Below are 21,095 nucleotides of genomic sequence, written 5' to 3'. Positions count from 1 at the left end.
ATACAGCAAATGGACCAGATAATTTGCTTTGGTTGAAGGAGGAATGTTAGCTGGGATACCAGGAGAATTCCCTGCTCTTCTTTCAATAGTGCCAAGCATCTCATGACCATCTGAGAATACAGACACAGGCTTGCTTGGTTTCATGTCTCATCCACTTCAAACAGTACAAAATTCCCTCATTACTTCACTAAGGTGTTAGCCTAAAATATGTGCTCAAGTCTGTAGTGGGGGTTAAACACAATACCTTCTGACTTAAAGGCAAAGTGGGCTATCAACTGAGACAAACAGTGATGGCACACATTAGTATATTCACCATCTCAACAATTCTTAAAAATAAACAAGTTCATCAGAAAGCGTTCCTAAATTTTGACATAAAAAGCATTACTCAAAATCATGACAGGAATTGCCCTCGAGAAGGTGGTGGTGAGCCACCTTCTTGAACTGCTGCAGTCCTTGTGGTGAAGGAACTCCCACAGTGCTGTTAGAGAGTTCCAGGATTGTGACCCAGCGATGAAGGAACGGCGATATATTTCCAAGTCAGGATGGTGTGTAACTTGGAGGGGAACTTGCAGGTGATGGTATCCCATGCACCTGCTGCCCTTGTCCTTCTGGGTGGTAGAGGTTGCGGGTTTGGGAGATGCTGCTGAAGAAGCCTTGGCGAGATACTGCAGTGCATCTTGTAAATAGTACTCACTGCAGCCATGGTACACTGGTGGTGGAGAGAGTGAATGTTGAAGGTGGTGGCTGGGGTGCCAACCAAGTGGGCTGCTTTGTCCTGGATGGTGTCAAGCTTCTTGAGTGTTGTTGGAGCTGCACTCATCCAGACAAGCGGAGAGTATTCCATCACACTCTTGACATATGCCTTGTAGATGGTGGAAAGGCTTTGGGAAGTCAGGAGGTGAGACACTCACCATAGAATACCCAGCTTCTGACCTGTTCTTGTTGCCATGGTATTTATGTGGCTGGTGTTTCTGGTCAATGGTGACCCCCAGGATGTTGATGTTTGGGGATTCGGCGATAGTAATACCGTTGAGTATCAAGGGGAGGTGGTTAGGCTCTCGCTTGTTGGAGATGGTCATTGCCTGGCACTTGTGTGGCGTGAATGTTACTTGGCACTTATCAGCCCAAGCCTATCATCCAGGTCTTGCTGCATGCAAACATGGACTGCTTTAATGGGCTAGATTTTCCCCAGCAGTTTTGTCGGTGCACTGACCTCAAGTGTGCCGACTTTGCACACTGGAAACGGCACCAGCAAAAACTCGCCCCATCCTGGCCGCTGCGTAAAGTCCCTGGAGTCCTGGCGTGGCGGAGGCTGAAGTGGGGGTGGCGGTGCAACAGGCCAGCGCACAAAGCACTGCTGGCATCTGCGCGCATGCTCAGTGAGAGCTGCGCACATGCTCCTGCCCTCCCAGTGCGCCCTATGGGCTATGAGCAGGACCCAATGCTCACAGCCCCTATCCCTGGCCGAAGGGACGCCTGATCTCGTCACACCTTATCCATGGCCAAGTGGACTCCCGTACTGGCCGGCCAGCCCGCTGAGTTCCCTGGCAGGTAAGGACTTTGCTTTTATTTTTTATTTAGTGGCTGTGCTTTAAACTTTTGATTGGTGGTGGTGGTGGGGCGGGCGGAGAGTTTTGGAGGGGGGTGGAAAGAGAAGAGTTGTTTTTTTGGGGGGCGGGGGGGGGAAGGAAAGATAAGACTTCCAGACCCACGAGCTGCGATTCCTCCGGTCGCTCGCCAGCTCCCCCTCCTCCCCCCACCCTGAGACGTCCCGACCCAGCAGCTGTGACTTCTCCGGTGCACGTCTTCCCTCCCCTAGCCCAGGCCGAATGGGCCTCACGCACAGGCCGGCCCGTTGCCTTTCCCAGGCAGACTTACTTTGTTTTATTGTATTTTATTGGTTTGAGCTTTTCCTTAATGTTTGCTGCTTGGTTGTTGAGGTCCTCTCCAGTTCACTTCCCTCCCCTAATGTCTGCCGAATGTGCGCTGCTTTTTCTTAACTGCCTGCAAGGTTTTTCAGAGCTGGCCACATACGCTGACCTAAGTGGATTTGGAGTATGTTTTTGCTGGCCAAAGTGGCATAAATGGCCAAAACTGGCATAAGTGTCTGGGAACGCCCCCTTTTGAAAAAAAAACTGACCTAAAAAAAAAATCGTACCGAACTAACTTACTCTGGAGCAAATCTTTTGGGGAAAATGGCATTTTCTAACTTACGCCAGAAAAAACAACTTACTCCAAAAAAATGATGCAAGTCATGGCCAATGTTGGGCCCATTATCTGAAGAGTTGCGAATGGAGTTGTGGTCAAGAAGTGTGTGCCACACAAACCTTTTCATTTTTTTTTTTAAAACTAGTCAATCTCCTAGGCGATGTTTTTTTTTCAAAAAAGCAGGCAGCTATGCAGTGCTGCTTGTGAAGTTTACTTCCGAGTGGTAAGTTAAAGACGACAGCTTTCCTGTCAGACTTGAGCACCTTTGCGCAAAGGCAGCAGTAGGAACGGTATCAGCTAACAGACCAACAAAACGTTGACCAGTGGGGATGGGGGACCAGCCATGACCAAGAGACTGTTGACTTGAATATATAATTTGCACAGCGAGCCAGAGTAGCTGATTAGCAAGCCACCAGCATCAGTGGCTTAGGATGGGCTACAGAAGTACCAATGAGCGAGGGTCTGTAATGACTGCAAATATTTCACCAACTTAACTATATTTAAAATGAACCACCCCATAGCACCTGAGAATAAGCTTCCAAAATTGATAGCAGCTTTGGGGACTGAGCTGCTAGTCTGGTCAAACAGGTTGGGGGGGGGGGGGGGGTGGGGGGAGAAACGAGAGTAGAGCATAGCAGATTTAACGGAGGAGCAATTCTCAGTAATAAGACAAGAAAACCTAAAAGGAATAAATATCATTAATATTTAATACCAAAAATATACGAGATTAAAAGTTAAACTTTAAAACCAACTTATCAGACAGGAAAAAAAAGTTAAAAAATCAAGATAACATCAAAGCAAGGAGATTTAACTCAGATTTGGTTCACAATGCCAACCAGTGGCAAACTTGTGCAATTACAACTTAAGAACATAAGAAATAGGAGCAGGTGTAGGCCATTTGACCCCTCGAGCCTGCTCTGTCATTCAATGAGATTATGGCTGATGATCTTCTTCAACTCTGCTTTCCTGCACTGTCCCATTTCCCCTGATTCCCTTAATATCCAAAAGTCGATCAATCTCAGTCTTGAATATACTCAACGACTGAGCTTCCACAGCATTCTGGGGTAGAGAATTACAAAGATTCACAACCCACAGTGAAAAAATTTCTCATCAGTCCTAAATGGCCGACCCCTTATTCTGAGACTGTGACAAAGCTAATAGTCACTCATCCTAGTACAGTTTCTCCTCCTTTGGTTCGGTGTCAATTTTTGTTCCATTATGTATCTTGACACAAATTATATCCTACTGCCAGTGGCTCTTTGTCGGCCGGCGTAGACACGATGGGCCTAAATGGCCTCCTTCTGCGCTGTAAATTTCTATGTTCCCATGAAGCACCTCGAGATGTTTTTCCATGTTAAAGGTGCTATATAAAAGCCAGCAGCTGTAGTAATATTTAAAAAAATTACCTCTGTGTGCACTTCCCATCAGTTTTCTCCATTATAAATTCCTATGTCCACATTTAGGATGGAAATGATTTATAAACTACACCCTCCTCCCAAAAGAGGTGCTGCAACACCACTATTGGCAGGAGGGTATAATTAGTGTCAAGATACACAAGCCATTTTCATTAAAAATATGAACATTGCAATTTATAATGGAAATACCAAAAAGAGCACGCACAACATTTATCTCTTTAAAATCAAGCATGAATCACATCTGGGTGGTGCCCTGGTCCAATTATCAGCCGGACTTGATTATGCCTCTCAAACGTTTTGGGACTTTTGGTAGATGAGAAACTTAACACTTGGGTTGCTTCATCCATGGCTGATTCAGATATAAAAATGCACCTTGTATGAGGTAAAGATACCATAAAGTATCTACAATTCACATCAGGAATTTTGCACTTTCAATTCATGTAGTTGACCAAATTCAGTCAGCCATTATTGGGGTTGCTACAAATGTTCTCAGCACACTCATATTTTCAATAATCTGTCCCCAAATAGGAATCTCTGCATCATTCAATGCTGAAATGATGGGCTTGCAACCTATACTCAGGCCATGACTAGTACTCCTTTGCAGCAAGCCACAAGGAGGCTCTTCAAAGCAACAACCAAAGATGACTTTAGGTCCATGTTGACCAATCAATTGTACATAGCAAGGATCTATATCTACTGGATATACTTCAGGGTGGATAACATTGATTGAATTTAAAATTGGATCTAATTTTTTAATTACTGTGAAATATAATCACATATTTAGAAAAAGACATGTGCACCCCTTCCTTTTTCTATCGCAGCTCTCATAACTCAGTGTCAAGGAAAAAATATTTTTTTTTTTTTTTTTTTAAGTTCCATCGTCATTTTTCTCTTTAACACAAAGGTATGATCTGAACAAGCCTTTGAAATTTTTCTCCTAGTGTCATCAAGAACATGAAGTTAAGCAAAACAAAATATTTGGAGCACCAACAGAGCATCAGAGTGGTATACTCAATCCTCAATCCAACTGTACCGTGCAATGACGACAGCAAATGCAAGTCAAATGCTTTCTTCCAAATAGGATAAATCAAAAGGGTCACTAACACACAATTAATTATTAAACAGTGGCAGAGATCGTCTGGGGACTATCCTTTTAAACAGGGTTTGGGTAGAGAATGCTTGGGAAGGGGGAGTGGGGTGAAAATAAGGGAATAACAATGCTGAAACCTATACTCAGGCCATGACTAGTATTCCTTGGAAGCAAGCCACAGTGAAAAGTAATTTGATGAATATCGCTTGTGTACTTATGCCACTTCTCTGTTCTGCACCTACAGGATTCTGCCAGCAAGCGAGAACAAAGGGGTTCTGGTGCAAGAAAGCAGCAGAAAATTGTTTACAAAGCAAAGTTAGATTAGGTGCACACAAAAATAAAAATCTTTCTGGGTCTTGTGGACATATTAAACTAAGTTACAAATTATCAATTCAACTTACATGAAGTAATTGATGAATAACGTCACGAGGCAACAAATTAGTGCTCAACAATAATTATTTATATAGCGCCTTTAACATAGTAAAATGTCCCAAGGAGCTTCACAGGAGAATTTAAGACAAGTACATATTTACACACATGGATCATGGTTCACTGTACATCTCTTACTGAATTGAACAATAGGTGAGGAAATTACTTGTCAAGTTCACTTCAAAAGTCAAAATGAAAAAAAAAAATCCTACTCTGCGCTATATATTGCAATTTACTCTGATATGAAACTGAATTTCTAAATGACCATTTTCTACCCCTGACAGTTGGTGCACAGAAGTGATGCACCGGTTATGCTGTTAGATGTAATTAAACCTATCTATTTTCCCATCAAATAAGATTTGGAATATGTCTCAAATGTAACCACTAAACAGTATTGCAAAAAGTTTATATAATTTCCAAAATCTTATTAAAAAAAATATACCTAGAGTAAGAAAGTGCTGCATAGCAATAACATTTCTTTATATTGAATTTCAAGGATTGGACTATGCCCATTTTTCATTTAGCATACCAAAAGTTTTGTAACAGATTTAATGGGAATTATTAGGATTTTTTAAAATCAAGCACAACTAGCAAAAGAATAATAGGACAGTGAAAGACAGAAGTCTTACCTGTTGATACTGGGAGTTTGGTGAATGAGGGTATAAAGGAGCATCTTCTGGTGGGGAAGAATCATGATCATCTGGTGCATCTTGATCATCTGGCTCCTAAAATATCAACATATTAAGTAAGCAAGAAGGAGCAAAGCTGCATAGTGCTCATATACAGGAAGATGTTGAGTATGTTTTACAGTGCAAAAATTAATCTTGAACAAGAGGGAGTTTAAACATGGTTGAGTGGGGCGGGCCGACGGAGGGCGGGAGCGACGGTGGGAGTGCAGCGAAGGCTCACCGGACTGATTCCTGGGATGGCAGGACTGTCGTATGATGACAGATAGGGTCGACTAGGCCTGTATTCACTAGAGTTTAGAAGAATGAGAGGGGATCTCATTGAAACATATAAAATTCTGACTGGGTTGGATGGACTAGATGCGGGGAGGATGTTTCGCCTGGCTGGGAAGTCTAGAACAAGTGGTCACAGTCTCACGATACGGGGTAGGAAATTTAGGACCGAGATGAGGAGAAATTTTTTCACTGAGGGTGGTGAACCTGTGGAATTCTCTACCACAAAATGCTGTGGAGGCCAAGTCACTGAATATATTTAAGAGAGAGATAGATAGATTTCTAGAAACAAAAAGGCATCAAGGGTTATGGGGAAAAGCGGGAATATGGTGTTGAGATAGATGATCAGCCATGATCATATTGAATGGCGGTGCAGACTTGAAGGGCTGAATGGCCGACTACTGCTCCAATTTCCAAGTTTCTATGAGGGAGGGGAGCGAGAGGGCGGGAAGGGAAGGGAGCGAGAGGGCGGGAAGGGAAGGGAGCGAGAGGGCGGGAAGGGAAGGGAGCAAGAGGGCGGGAAGGGAAGGGAGCGAGGGCGGGAAGGGAAGGGAGCGAGAGGGCGGGAAGGGAAGGGAGCGAGAGGGCGGGAAGGGAAGGGAGCGAGAGGGCGGGAAGGGAAGGGAGCGAGTGGGCGGGAAGGGAAGGGAGCGAGAGGGCGGGAAGGGAAGGGAGCGAGAGGGCGGGAAGGGAAGGGAGCGAGAGGGCGGGAAGGGAAGGGAGCGAGAGGGCGGGAAGGGAAGGGAAGGGAGCGAGAGGTAGAGGGAAGACAGCACTAGTTTAATCTTCTTTCAAATGTTAAATAGATAGGAAAACTGGGCAAAAATGTACTGTTGAAGATAGAAATGTCTACAAATTGTTTGCTGTTTTGCTTAATTCCTTACCTCTTCTGGACACAGCTCACATGCTTTTGCGAGAGTCATCCTGGCACTGTGAGACCTCTCTAGGAAGTAACCATTTGATGTTTCATTGCTCTGTACAGGGGGTGACCAGTTGTTGTAGGTGTACTGTGGATTTGTAGCATATGGTCGACGCTCCAGCTCATCTCCAAGCCACTCCACTGCCCAGGTCCATTTCCTTTTCAGGTCCCCGTTACTCTGCACAATCATTTCAGTAAAATGCATATATAAAAATGGATTACTCACTCAGTCAGATTTCTTCGATTACAACAGTATTTGCACTTCTTAAGTACCCCATTGGCTATAAAGCATTTGGGACGTCATGAGGTTGTGAAAGGCACTGTATAAATTGCAAGTCTTTTTTTAAGATTCTGTCATGATATATAAAAAGTGAGCCTGCCTTGTCAATGTGGTATGTTACTGAGCCATTTAGTCCTGGAAAGACTACCTGTATGAAGTTAGCAGATTTTAGTCTGAGCAAGAGGTTTAACTGGTCTCCAAGAAGGAAGGGGAAAAATAAGGCAACCAGAGCTCCCTGAATGACTCAGTATGTAAGTTCACCATTAACTACTGCACTTATCCACATAGTTCAAAAAAATTCAAGGTTTAATCATCGATCTGTGCTGCAGTAACTGATAATGACTGGCTTTAGTTTCCCTACGCGGTGGAAGTGGGGTGCGGGGTCAAAGGAAAGACAATCTAAGTTCTCTTTCACGATTTCCCCATACAACTTCTAGATGCAAAGTTCAAATGTGTGGATGTCAGAGAAGGATAGGATCAAGCTTAGTTGTGATGCCCCTCATAGTGGAGCAGCCAGGCTAGACTCACAAATAATGGCCAATTGGTAAGGAACCAGGGCATAGAAGCTAATGCTTTTAGAAAAGGATATCTGTGGGAGTGCATGGGATGCAATGGGTACATCAAGGTTCTTCGCAATAGGCTTAAAAACAATATACTGATGTAACTTTAAAAAAATAGTATTGTCCTGGTTCTATGGAGACAGAAATAGACAGTTTCTTAAACGATAAGGGGATAAGGGGTTATGGGGAGCGGGCAGGGAAGTGGAGCTGAGTCCATGATCACATCAGCCATGATCTTACTGAATGGCGGAGCAGGCTCGAGGGGCCGCATGGCCTACTCCTGCTCCTATTTCTTACATTCTTATGTAAAAGTTCTCTGATAAATGCACCAAGACAAAGCAGCGTACTTTATTGGAACCCCATCCACTCCTTCCACCACCACCGACGCACCGTGGCTGCAGTGTCTCTACAAGACGCATTGCAGCAACTCGCCAAGGCTTCAACAGCACCTCCCAAACCCGTGACCTCTACTATCTAGAAGGAGAAGGGCAAAGGTGCCTGGGAATAGCATCACCTCTTTCCCCTCCAAGTCACACACCATCCTGATTTGGAAGTTCCTTCATCGTCGCTGGGTCAAAATCCTGGACTCCCTCCCTAACAGCACTAAGGAGTATCTGCGCCACAAGGACTGCAGCGGTTCAAGGCGGCGGCTCATCACCACCATCTCAAGGGCAATTAGGGATGGGCAATAAATGCTGGCCTTGCCAACGTCGGCCAAATCCCTGGAACGAATAAAAAAAATATTCTTTTGGGCATTTGTCTGTGATGGTAACTTAAAGGGAAGGAAACAAAGTGTGCACCTTTGTGTGTGGAAATAATTTTCTTTGAAATATTCTCATTTGATAAAAATGAATGATAATCTCATTTAAAATTCCTTAGCTTTAAAAATAATTCTCCAGTAGGCCATTCCGGTGACATCAATGATAGGGTTTTCCCCTATTCGTCCTGGAGTAGGTCTGCTGAAAATCAGTCAAGGGTGCAACTTCAAATCTGCTTCCCAGGTTGTAATGTGTTTTCCAGCTCAAATCAGCTTGAGTGGCTCTCATGTTAGTTTGGTATAATAGCCCCTTTGTTGCTTTCAATGGAATTGTTCAGAGATGCTCCCCACAATGTCACTGAAGCTGCCCAACAAGGAGCAAGAACCTACTTAAGGTTTTCCATTGTGAAAGAAACTCCACACTTCTATCAAAACAAAGAGATTCATTTTATTCTTTCAAAGTACTCCCATTCAGCCCCTACCTATTTTCCTCTGATGGTATGATATGTAGAAATGAATTTGGAAAGCAATTTTCACCATTTGGAACATTATACTTAATAGCCACCAGCAACAGGCAAGATCCCAAAAGATCATACAACAGATTACAGACTGCAAATCCAAAAGACAGCAATGCTTCTTTACTCGCTAGTTAAATAAAACCCCGCTGGAAAGCATAATGTGATTTCACAACACTGGAAATTATGAATTACTTCTATTTCATCTTGCAAACCACTCAACAAACAGGATTTGCCCCGTGATACAGAACATGGCAATTCATAAATGGGGCTGAACAGGTTGCAGGAGACAAGATGACTGCTGAGGACAAGACTGAGCCAGAAAAACTGAGCCAAACTCCAAGAGGCTTGTGGGTTTGCTGCTTGTACCTTATTTATAAAAAAAAATGTTTACCTGGAGGATCTGGTAGGCTACAGGACAGGAGCTGAAAAGGGCAACCATGCATTTAATACACTGGTATGCTCTCTTCTGATAGTGGTTTTTAGAACGCTGGATGGTGTCAAACAGCCCGTCTCTGTCATCAGGAATCCCCTTTAGGGCATTATGAATCCTGTAAGAAGAGAGACATTTTACAAATCAAATTTTAGTATCCGAGTGGAGACTTGGAATGTTTGAGGTACCCAAACACAAGCTGTCTTTAAACGAATTATTTCAGTTCCCTGATGCTGGGTACCATTTTTGTAGCTAAGTAGACAAGGACATAATCTATTCAAAAGCCTGCAGCAACCACACTATATCAACGCTCGGAGGTGTGATGGAGCACCAAATGTAATTTCTCAAATACATTTCTCCTCAAGGAAGTGACTTCCCACTAATTGGTGCCTCTGTCGATAGCCCAAGATCCAAAACACAATGTATGGAGAATCATACTGCAAACTATTCATCTACCATTCGATGATGCAATATACTAGAACATAATTAACATGCTCCATACAGTATTCGGCAACTGACACAGCAATAATTATCTTAGCTCAATCTTATGCACGCAACTTGATAGGAAAAGAATTTTCCCAATTCTCACATCTTGTTTATTAATTTTATATTTATGCCCTCTAGTTCCATGCTTATATTTCAAGTTAAAGAATGTGTTTACACCTACATTATCCATGCCTCAGCATTTTAAAACCACTATTCAGTACCCTCAGATTTTTCTCTAATTTACAATCCAAGTCCAAACTGCTTTTCTCAACCATCTCTAACACAACAGTACAGTGCCCAAAATTATACACATTTCAAATGGAGCTTCAGCAACAATCTACACAAGGTTCAAACTTGTCAAGTGTCCTTCAGATACATCCAGAAGAATTAGCCTTGTGAATGAAATTGAATTTTTAAAAATTCACCATGAAGCTTATAAAATATTGGGAGCAATTGTGCAGATAACACGTAATTTTTAGGCAGACCCTTATGATTAAAAAAAAATTGTTTGCTATCTTCTGACACTCAAAGATTTTTTTTTATAAAAGGGAAAGCAAAATTAAATTAAACTTGATTAAAGGGCTGCAAGCAGAAAATGATAGTAAAAATGTTCAAAAGACAGATTAAAAGCAAGACCAGAAATTGCACTCAAGTTGGCTGTAACTAATTTTATTTTTTGATTAGATGGTAAAAATATTCTTTGCAATGGCGATAATGGCGATATATGCCATAAGTTAGATCATTATGCTCCTGATCCCCCAGCTGTAATTTTTGCCAAAATTTGGTGGACAACTGATTAGAATTCGCCGCAGCAAGCATAGTGGCAAATCAGAAATCACGCAGCCAATGAATAGTTCCAGTAATTGAATTATGGTCAAAAAATGTAACAGCAGTGTAACTTGAGAACTTTAAGTAAACTTGAAAATGATCAAAGTTTTCGGGTAAACAAAAATGTAGCAGAGGAAGACTCAAAAACATTAGCCAGATAGGGACTTCATCAGTGTACAATGGTAGCTCAAAGAACTTTTCCAAAAATATCAATTGTGTACTTGGTATGTTAATTAGGAATATATGGTGGTTTTAGCATTTGAATATATGCAAGTGTACCTCATTCCCATGCTTTTACGAACTGTGCCCTATTATTCTCTAAATGGCTCATTTGGTAAAGGTAGCATACAACTGTATCACAGAGGGTAGGATATCCCGAGTCTGTGACAAATCAGCTTAGCTCAAGCCTGGGCAACTGTGGCTGGGCTCGGGAGGGGAAAACAAAACCAGCTCGAGTTCCTACTGCTGATCACTATCCAGTGAACCATGCAGGCCCAGGTGCATGAGCCTTGTGAGAGGTCAAGATTGGACTTTGGCTGTGATGGTTGAGCCGCATGGTCAAAAATCTGTCAAGGTTCACACATGAGGCCCAATTTTCCCCAACCCCTTTTTACGGCGCACTTACCCTAAATGCGGCGACTCTGCGCGCTGGAAACAGCGCCAAAAAAAAGTGGCCCCATCCTGCCTGCTCTGCCAAGTCTCCAGTGTCCCAGTGTGGTGTACATAGTGCAGTGGGGGACGGAGCAACAGCCCAGCACAGAAAACACTGTCGGCAGCTGCACGCATGCGCAGTGGAGTCTGCGCGCATGCTCCTCGCCCTCCCAGCGAGTCCTGCGGGCTGTGAGCAGGACCCGATGCTCGCAGCCCCTATCCCCGGCCGAGTGGCCTCCCGCACCAGCCGACAGGCCCGCTGACTTTCCGGGCCGAGGTGGGACTTGAGTTTTATTTTTTATTTATTGATGATTGTGCTTTGTTTAGTGAGGAAAATTTAGATTCGGAGTGGGGGGGGGGGGGGGGGGGAGGAAAGAGGAGGAGGAGGAGAGTTTTGATGGGGGGTGGGCGGGGAAAAGAGTGTTTTGATGGGGAGGTGGGGGGGGAGGGGAGAAGAGAGAGAGAGAAACTTTAAAAACTTGTTTCTGGCATAAAGGTAGGACTTCTATTTTTTATTTGTTATTGATTGATTATTACTTTTTGGCCTTTGTTCAGTGCTTTGTCAGTCTTGGTGCTTTAAATGTACTAACCTGCGCCGAATTCTTAGCTGCCCGCAATGTTTTTCAGAGCTGGCCACATACACTGACCTAAGTCGATTTGGACTAAGTTTTAGCTGGCCAAAGTGGCATAAATGGCCAAAACTGGCTAAAGTGGCTGGGAACGTCCCCTTTTGAAAAAAAACTTAAAAAAAAATCATGCCTAACTAAGTTACTCTGGAGCAAATATATTGGGGAAAATGGCATTTTTTTTTTTAAAACTTACTCCAGAAAAACCAAATAACTCCAAAAAAATTGGAGCAAGTCATGGCCAAAATTGGGCCCAAGAAGAGTACAGTGGTGAGGCAACAAAGGGCAATGACCATCTGTGTAACTGTGCTCCATCGCGATTTAATGCCTTCAACAGAGAAGAGAAATGTTGTGTGTAGTTGGAAAAAGAAACACAAATTAAAAGCTTTTAATTAGATGTTACATACTCAATTACAACTGCTATTTTCTCAACCCGTAAAATTCCAAAACATACTTTGTAACACTTCGTTCATGAATGTCGAAGCCTCATTACAGACAGACTCACCTGTGGGTTTGCCAAGAGTCTTCTATAAGCAAGATTTGCAGTAGAAGATCTAAGTAGGGTCTAAGTTCATAGGTATAAGAATATGCCACCTAGGAATGAAAATGTTAAATGTTATATGTGGAACAGCTTTTTCAATAAAGTGACAGTATATACCCCACGTCTAAGACAATCCTTTTATAGTATCTCCTCAGCTTGATTTTAAAGCTTTTAAAAAACTTTAAAGTTCTGTGTAAAATGCAACTTTAGTCAACATAATAAACCCCTTTTTTAAACAAAGGAGGGACTACACTTGTACATTAGTTCTGCTCTTATGCAGTGCACAAAGATTTTACAATCTAGAATCCAAAATATCTCATCCTCTTGTCAGTACACTCCTTAAACATAAATGCCATTAAAAATGCAAATAAAGTACTGGGGTTCTTTTCAAAAGCAACTGAATTGAAATGCAGAGAAATTATGTTAAACTTGTATAGAACCTTGGTAGGACCACACAGAGTACTGTGCTCAGTTGTAGTCTCCATATTGCAAAAAGGATATAGGGGCACTAGAGAAGATGTAAAAAATATTTACAAGAATTATACCAGAACCAAGAAGTTGTAACGAACAGGAAAGACTGAACAGGCTGGGGCTCTTTACTCGAGAAAAGAGAAGGCTCAGAGGTGTCTTGATAGACATCTTTAAAATTATGAAGGGGTTTGATCGGGTAGACTTGTGCGGAGTGTCAACACCAGCTGAGACCTGTTGGGCTGAGTGGCATGTTTCAGTGCTATAAATGCTATGCAATACATAGGATTGTATGCAGGTACAGTAAGTGATCAGGAAGGCCAATGGTATCTTGGCCTTTATTGCAAAGGGGATGGAGTATAAAAGCAGGGAAGTCTAGCTACAGCTATGTAAGATATTGGTGAGGTCACACCTGGAATAATGCGATTAGTTTTGGTTTCCATATTTACGAAAGGATATACTTGCTTTGGAGGCAGTTCAGAGAAGGTTCACTAGGTGATGAGGTCGTTGACTTATGAGGAAAGGTTGAGTAGGTTGAGCCTCTACTCATTGGAATTTAGAAGAATGAGAAGTGATCTTATCAAAACGTATAAGATTATGAGGAGGCTTGACAAGGTGGATGCAGAGAGGATGTTTCCACTGATGGGAGAGACTAGAACTAGAGGGCATGATCTTAGAATAAGGGGCCGCCCATTTAAAACAGAGATGAGGAGAAATTTCTTCAGAGGGTTGTAAATCTGTGGAATTCGTTGCCTCAGAGAGCTGTGGAAGCTGGGACAATGAATAAATTTAAGACAGAAATAGACAGTTTCTTAAACGATAAGGGGTAATGGGGAGCGGGCAGGGAAGTGGAGCTGAATGGCGGAGCAGGCTCGAGGGGCCGTTTGGCCTGCTCCTGTTCCTTTTTCTTATGTTCTTATGTATATTCACAGATATATTGAACTTTCCCAACTGGCAGAAAAAGACAAAATATGCACAAATGGAAAACTCTTCCTTTGAAATAGCCAACTATGTGAGTAGAGCTCCTGTTACCTTCAGATGGGGCCAATCACAAAACAAACATATTCATAGGTAGACTTTCCAAAGACTGTTATAATGACATACAAGGTATTTAGCTCCCTGGATGAGTTGGTAAAGTCAGTATGTAACAGTGTTACAAGTTTAAGTCTGCCTTACATATTCTCTCTGGTAAAGGTGCAATGATTATTCCCGTAAACAATTTGAGTGTCTTACATGCAGGTGTGTTTATATTGCCAATATCAAATTATACAATAGGAATATAATAGGACGCCTTGTGATCTGAACCGGATATTGCATCTTTTGCACGTGGCCCCACGTGTGCTTCTACAATCTTTCAGGAGGTGGATTGAAAAATACCAGGTGAAATGAGGCCTCATCCGAAATGTTGTTTTACAAACAGCAAGTGAATACAGAACAACAGTTGTAAACATACTTTGCTTTCACCACTCAATTCTACTTCTCTCCTCAAAATGTGAGGAAAAAAATATACCGCATGCCTCGTCCCTCATATGGGCTGACCACCTTGTTTTTGGCATGATCTTTTTTTCTAGACAGCTTCTAGCTGCAAAAACTGACCACCTGCATCTTTCAGCTCCAGGCCCACATCTCGCAGTCTAATTTAAAAATTCACTGGTTGCCCAATTTGTTTCTTTTTTCCTATTCTCTGTGTTCAGAGCAAGTGGGAGGTTTTCCATCTGATTCCTTTCCCTTGCTGTGATTGCCAGTGATTAGGTCCTTCTATAAATCAAAATACCTCTTCCTACACCCTTGGGTGTCTGGGTCACAAAGAAACACCTCCTGCTATTCTTAAAATGAACATCCATCCTGGCTTAAATCAATTTAGAGTTATGTGACTTGCTATAAGTGTGAAGATGACAGTGAATTGTGATTTCCAGAAAATGGCATGGTCAGCTTTCATACATCTCTTCAATGCCTGACCAATCAACAAATAAACCCTGTCTGTCAGTTGCTACACCCTGCATCTTTTTGAAATGTTTTAAAACACAAAATCTAAACACAACTCATTCCCAAATCTTTTCAGTTAAGAAAAAAAGATTAAAAAAACAAAAGTGACAGCAGGACAACCCAAAAGGTTACCATGTTGGTTTTCCAATCAGTGATAACTGCTGATTCCAGTAAGGTAGTAAAAGGTTATTCTAACTGGTTTCAGTGCTCCTGGGTCAGGGAGGGGAAAATGGTTTCTGCTCCCAACACTACCTCGTAAGCGCTACTGAAAAGGTGGTGTTGACTTTGGGTGTGTGTAGGATCAGGCTTGACTGTCAAGCTGGAAAAAAGAAAGTTGCGCAGCTTGCCAAAATTAACTACAAAAACAGAAAACGCTGGAAATCTCAACGGGTTAAGCAGCATCTGTGAAGAGAAACAGAGTTAACGTTTCAGGTTGATGACCCTTCATCAGTTCTGATGAAGGGTCATCGACCTGAAACATTAACTCCGTGTCTCTCCACAGATGCTGCCTGACCCGCTGAGATTTCCAGCATTTTCTGTTTTTATTTCAGATTCCAGCATCCGCAGTATTTTGTTTGTGCGTCAAAATAAACTGTTCTAGGTCTCACATAAATCATGACTTGGATGAAGTACCACTGTGTACAGTATGTCCAATGTCCGTGGGACCATATAGAATCATAGAAATTTATGGCACAGAAGGAGGCCGGATGAGTCTGTGCCGGCCGAAAAAGAGCTATCCAGCCTAATCCTACTTTCTAGCTCTTGGTCCGTAGTCTTGTAGGTTACAGCACTTCAAGTGCATATTCAAGTAGTTGTTAAATGTGATGAGCGTTTCTGCCTCTACTACGCTTTAAGGCAGTGAGTTCCAGACCCCCACCACCCTCTGGGTAAAAAAAGTTCACAACTCCACTCAATCCTTCTACCAATTGCTTCAATTCTATGCCCCCGGTTATTGACCTCTCCGCTAGGGGAAATAGATCCTTCCTATCCACTCTATCTCGGTCCCTCAATTTTATACATCTCAATTAAATTTCCCCACAGCCTCCTTCCTTCCAAAAAAAACCCAGCCTATCCAATCTTTCTTTATCGCTAAAATTCTCAGGTTTGCATTCTCGTCCTGGCAACATCCTTGTAAATCTCCTCTTCACCCTCTCTAGTGTAATCACAGCTTTCCTGCAATGTGGCGACCAGAACTGCATGCAGTACTCTTAACTGTGGCCTAACTAGTGTTTTATACAGTTCAAGCAAAACCTCCCTGCTTCTGTATTCTATGCCTTGGCTAATAAAGGAAAAGTATCTTGTATTCCGTTCTTAACCACCTGTCCTGCTACTTTCAGGGATCTGTGGACCTGCACTCCAAGATGCCTCTGTTCCTCTACACATCTCAGTATCCTACCATTTATTATGTATTCCCAGAGGGAGTCAATGCCTTCAACAAAGGGAGAAAATTGGCAAAAATAAAATAAACATTTATTTAGACATTTATAAGTAAATGCATCAAATAAATGTCATTAATTACAAGAGGCTGTAGTGCAAGATTATCATTGAAATGATTCAAGAAGGCATCAGGTGCTTTTTCCAGAATTCTTTTCTTCTAATTAGAATTGCCACAACCAACCATGCTTCTTGTGCAAAGTAAATATCACTTACGTCAAGAGAGGCAAGCCTGGAGGTGGAGTGTGAAAAGTGACTAATTACTCAGCAATAGATTTGGGGGAGATGAAAGAACAGATTTCCTACTGCAGGAAACTGCTGCCTCATGCTCCTCCCTCAAAATTGAAAATGTTATACAATTGATGCAAATTCAAACTGCTTTATGCACATCTAAAGTGTAAATTTCACTTTCGGTCTGTACAACGTGATAACTTTGCAAGGTGACAGAGAGGAATGGGTGAAATACGTTGGACAAATTTGAAATTAGAGCAAAAGAACATCTTTGAAGATTTAAAAGTATGGGGATAAGAACTAGTTTGCTAACAAGTATAGCATTGTAATGACTAAAAGCGTTGCTATTTTCCAAACATAAAAAGTTGCTGCAATTGTTTACCACTGGTGAAAAAGAATTATCTTAATAATAAAGTCCCATGCTGATAAGAATTGGTTGGTGGTCACACCAAAAAGTACTTTTCATAAATCTCAAGTCGCAAGATGCACTCCAATGGGAGCACCATTATAATATTTGTAAAATATAGACACTCCAGCAGACATGTTGATTCTCAAAGCTAAATTTCAGAACACAAACATGCAAGTCTTTTAGGCATAAAATTCTATTTGTAAACATATTTGTAAGACTACAAGCAAATGGATCAAAATGATACTATACCTCTTTTAATCCGCATTGTATATAGCCTTGGTAAGGGAATAAGGAAAGGATGTATTTGTGAAGATTACTGGAACTGGTAAGATTTAGTCCCCCACCCCACCCTGCACAGGAAAGCAGTGAGAAGTGACTTGCGTATGGATGTTTTATCCATTGAGGTGAGATTAAGACAATTTTGAGCAACTAGCACTTGTGGCACCATACACCAGCAAGGAGTCAACAACTTCAGGAAAGCAGGTGGGGATGGAAAAAAAGTAGCAGAAATAGGAAGGGAAAAAAATTATGAATTACCTGCAATACAATTAAACTGAATTTGAATTTGCAACATAAATGGGGAAAAGACGAGATTGATTTTTTAAGATCAGACATGTTGCAATTAGTGATTTCTCAGGCACAAGTCAGAATTTTATTTGCATCTGCAGTAAGAAATTCACCTTTATGAAAACAAGTCATAATTGGAAAGTTTTTTGTGTTACATATTTTTGTAGGTTTTGGCAATTTTGAAAATGTTTAATACATTTATCATCCACTTATAAATCGGTTTGTTAATTTTTAGAAATACTGTACAACACGGTCATATTTGGCTCTAATCAAGAGTCATAGACCTGAAATGTAAACCCTACCTTCCCCTCTCCATAGATGCTGTCTGACCTGATGAGTGTTTTCAGTATTTATTATTTTTATTTCACATTTCCAGCAACTGCAGTATTGCATAATTCATATCTTACTAATTTTGTTTTCATTAAGTAGCCCTCTTTCTCCCCACCACCCAGCCCCCCCAAAAAAACATTTCCACACCTGCCAGAGGAGTTCACTAAGCACAGTGGAAGAGAACTGTGGATTCTCCCAGCAACAGAAGCGAAGTAGTTTGATGGTCTCTTCAGAATTGCTGCAGTCTTCAATAATCTTTTTCACGTAACTAGTTCGTACAAACAGAATATCTGCCACACTCTGCTGGATAGGCATTATAGGTTGGGACAAGTTAGGATCACCATAGGGGTTTGATAGGGGTGGATTTCCTAAAAAAAAACATAAAATTGTTCATTACGTTTGTGTCTTTAAAAGTCTGTAACTTAACTACAAATTGCTTCATTTCTATTGTTGAAATTGTTAAACATAGAAAATAGGTGCAGGAGTAGGCCATTTGGCCCTTCGAGCCTGCACCGCCATTCAATAAGATCATGGCTGATCATTCCCTCAGTACCCCTTTCCTGCTTTCTCTCCATATCCCTTGATCCCCTTAGCCATAAGGGCCATATCTAACTCCCTCTTGAATATATCCAATGAACTGTCATCAACAACTCTCTGCGGCAGGAAATTCCACAGGCTAACAACTCTCTGAGTGAAGAAGTTCTCCTCATCTCAGTCCTAAATGGCCTACCCCTTATCCTAAGACTATGTCCCCTGGTTCTGGACTTCCCCAACATCTGGAACATTCTTCCCGCATCTAACCTGTCCAGTCCCGTCAGAATCTTACACATTTTTATGAGATCCCCTCTCACCTTTCTAAACTCCAGTGAATAAAGGCCCAGTTGATCCAGTCTCTCCTCATATGACAGTCCAGCCATCCCTGGAATCAGTCTGGTGAATCTTCGCTGCACTCCCTCAATAGCAAGAACGTCCTTCCTCAGATTGAGAAACCAAAACCAAACACAATATTCCAGGTGAGGCCTCACTAAGGCCCTGTACAACTGCAGTAAGACCTCCCTGCTCCTATACTCAAATCCCCTAGCTATGAAGGCCAACATACCATTTGCCTTCTTCACCGTCTGCTGTATCTGCATGCCAATTTTCAATGACTGATGAACCATGACACCCAGGTCTCATTGCACCGCCCCTTTTCCTTATCTGCCACGATTCAGATAATATTCTGCCTTTGTGTTTTTGCCCCCGAAATGGATAACCTCTCACTTATCCACATTATACTGCATCTGCCATGCATTTGCCCACTCACCTAACCAAATCACCCTGCAGCCTCTTAGCGTCCTCCTCACAGCTCACACCGCCACCCAGTTTAATGTCATCTGCAAACTTGGAGATATTACATTCAATTCCTTCATCTAAATCGTTAATGTATATTGTAAAGAGCTGGGGTCCCAGCACTGAGCCCTGCGGCACTCCACTAGTCACTGTCTGTCATTCTGAAAAGAACCCGTTTATCCTGACTCTCTGCTTCCTGTCTGCCAACCAGTTCTCTATCCACGTCAGTACATTACCCCCAATACTATGCGCTTTGATTTTGCACACCAATCTCTTGTGCGGGACCTTGTCAAAAGCCTTTTGAAAGTCCAAATACACCACATCCACTAGTTCTCCCTTGTCCACTCTGCTAGTTACATCCATTAATCTTTCATGTTTCACTTTTACTCCTTCCATGTGGCAACTTATCTTCTTTTGAAGTACTCCTACAGTGCCTTAAAGGACGGGAAGAACTGGGGTAGACACCTACATGATGTTAGTGTTGCTCTGTGCTCAGCTAAGAAATGGGTTTTTGCAAGACCAATCCGTGTTCACTGCAACACATTTGGTTTGGTACTAGAGGGAACTACAAGGTACAGCAAGTAATCAGGAAGGCAAATGAAATGTTGGCCTTTATTGCAAGGGGGATAGTTTATAAAAGCAGAGAAGTCCTGCTACAACTGTACAGGGTATTGGTGAGGCCACACCTGGAGTACTGCGTATAGTTTTGGTCTCCGTATTTAAGGAAGGATGTACTTGCATTGGAGGCTGTTCAGAGAAGGTTCACTAGGTTGATTCCGGAGATGAGGGGTTGACTTATGAAGATAGGTTGAGTAGGTTGGGTCTATACTCATTGGAGTTTAGAAGAATGATGTGTGATCTTATCGAAACATAACATAATAAGAGGGCTCGACAAGTTGGATGCAGGGAGGATATTTCCACTCATAGGGGAAACTAAAACTAGGGGGCATAGTCTCAGAATAAGGGACCACCCATTTAAAACTGAGATGAGGAGGAATTTCTTCCCTCAGATGGTTGCAAATCTGTGGAATTCTCTGCCTCAGAGAGCTGTGGAGGCTGGGTCATTGAATATATTTAAAGTGGAGATAGAGATTTTTGAGCGATAAGGGAATAAAGGGTTATGGGGAGCGGGCAGGGAAGTGGAACTGAGTCTATGATCAGATCAGCCATGATCTTATTAAATGGCGGAGCAAGCTCAAGGGGCCAAATGGCCTAATCCTGCTCCGATTTCTTGTGTTCTTTTAACACCTATCAAACACCAAGAAAAAATATCCATCTGGTATCAACAAGATATCAAATTTTGTTAGTTGATGAACATTCCTGAGATAAATATTTGTAAACACTGCAGGACACACCGAAAATACTTATCCTCACGTTAACTTTTTCTTGAAAAGTTCCACCTTTTGTTCCACCAGTATACAATTTCCACAACGCCTTTAGATCAGGTGTGATGGGTTGCTAATTTGTTTAGAAAGTGTGACTTGAACTCCCACTCATTCTGTCACACAGAACTTGTATGTGATACATTTATCTCAAACTGGTTTGGGAACAAAGCACACTGCAGATACGATCCAATTCTGGACAATGTAACGAACTAAATATACACTAGCATCAACTGTGCACATCACATTACAGGTATATTAT

The 21,095-nt window shown here is 42.0% G+C and overlaps 1 protein-coding gene across 1 annotated transcript in view; it reads right to left on the bottom strand.

Annotated features, from left to right (window-relative positions):
* The window catches only part of usp9 (ubiquitin specific peptidase 9), a 275,233-nt gene that overhangs the window by 3,639 nt on the left and 250,499 nt on the right, over positions 1 to 21,095 (bottom strand). Inside the window, 5 exon segments of the mRNA XM_070892701.1 lie at positions 5,772 to 5,867; positions 6,986 to 7,198; positions 9,527 to 9,683; positions 12,662 to 12,750; positions 18,270 to 18,490. Of these exon segments, the coding sequence (XP_070748802.1) occupies positions 5,772 to 5,867; positions 6,986 to 7,198; positions 9,527 to 9,683; positions 12,662 to 12,750; positions 18,270 to 18,490 (776 nt within the window).

Source organism: Pristiophorus japonicus, chromosome 11, assembly GCF_044704955.1.
Source record: "Pristiophorus japonicus isolate sPriJap1 chromosome 11, sPriJap1.hap1, whole genome shotgun sequence".
NCBI classification, from domain to species: domain Eukaryota; kingdom Metazoa; phylum Chordata; class Chondrichthyes; family Pristiophoridae; genus Pristiophorus; species Pristiophorus japonicus.
This window is presented reverse-complemented; position numbering and strand designations above follow the sequence as displayed.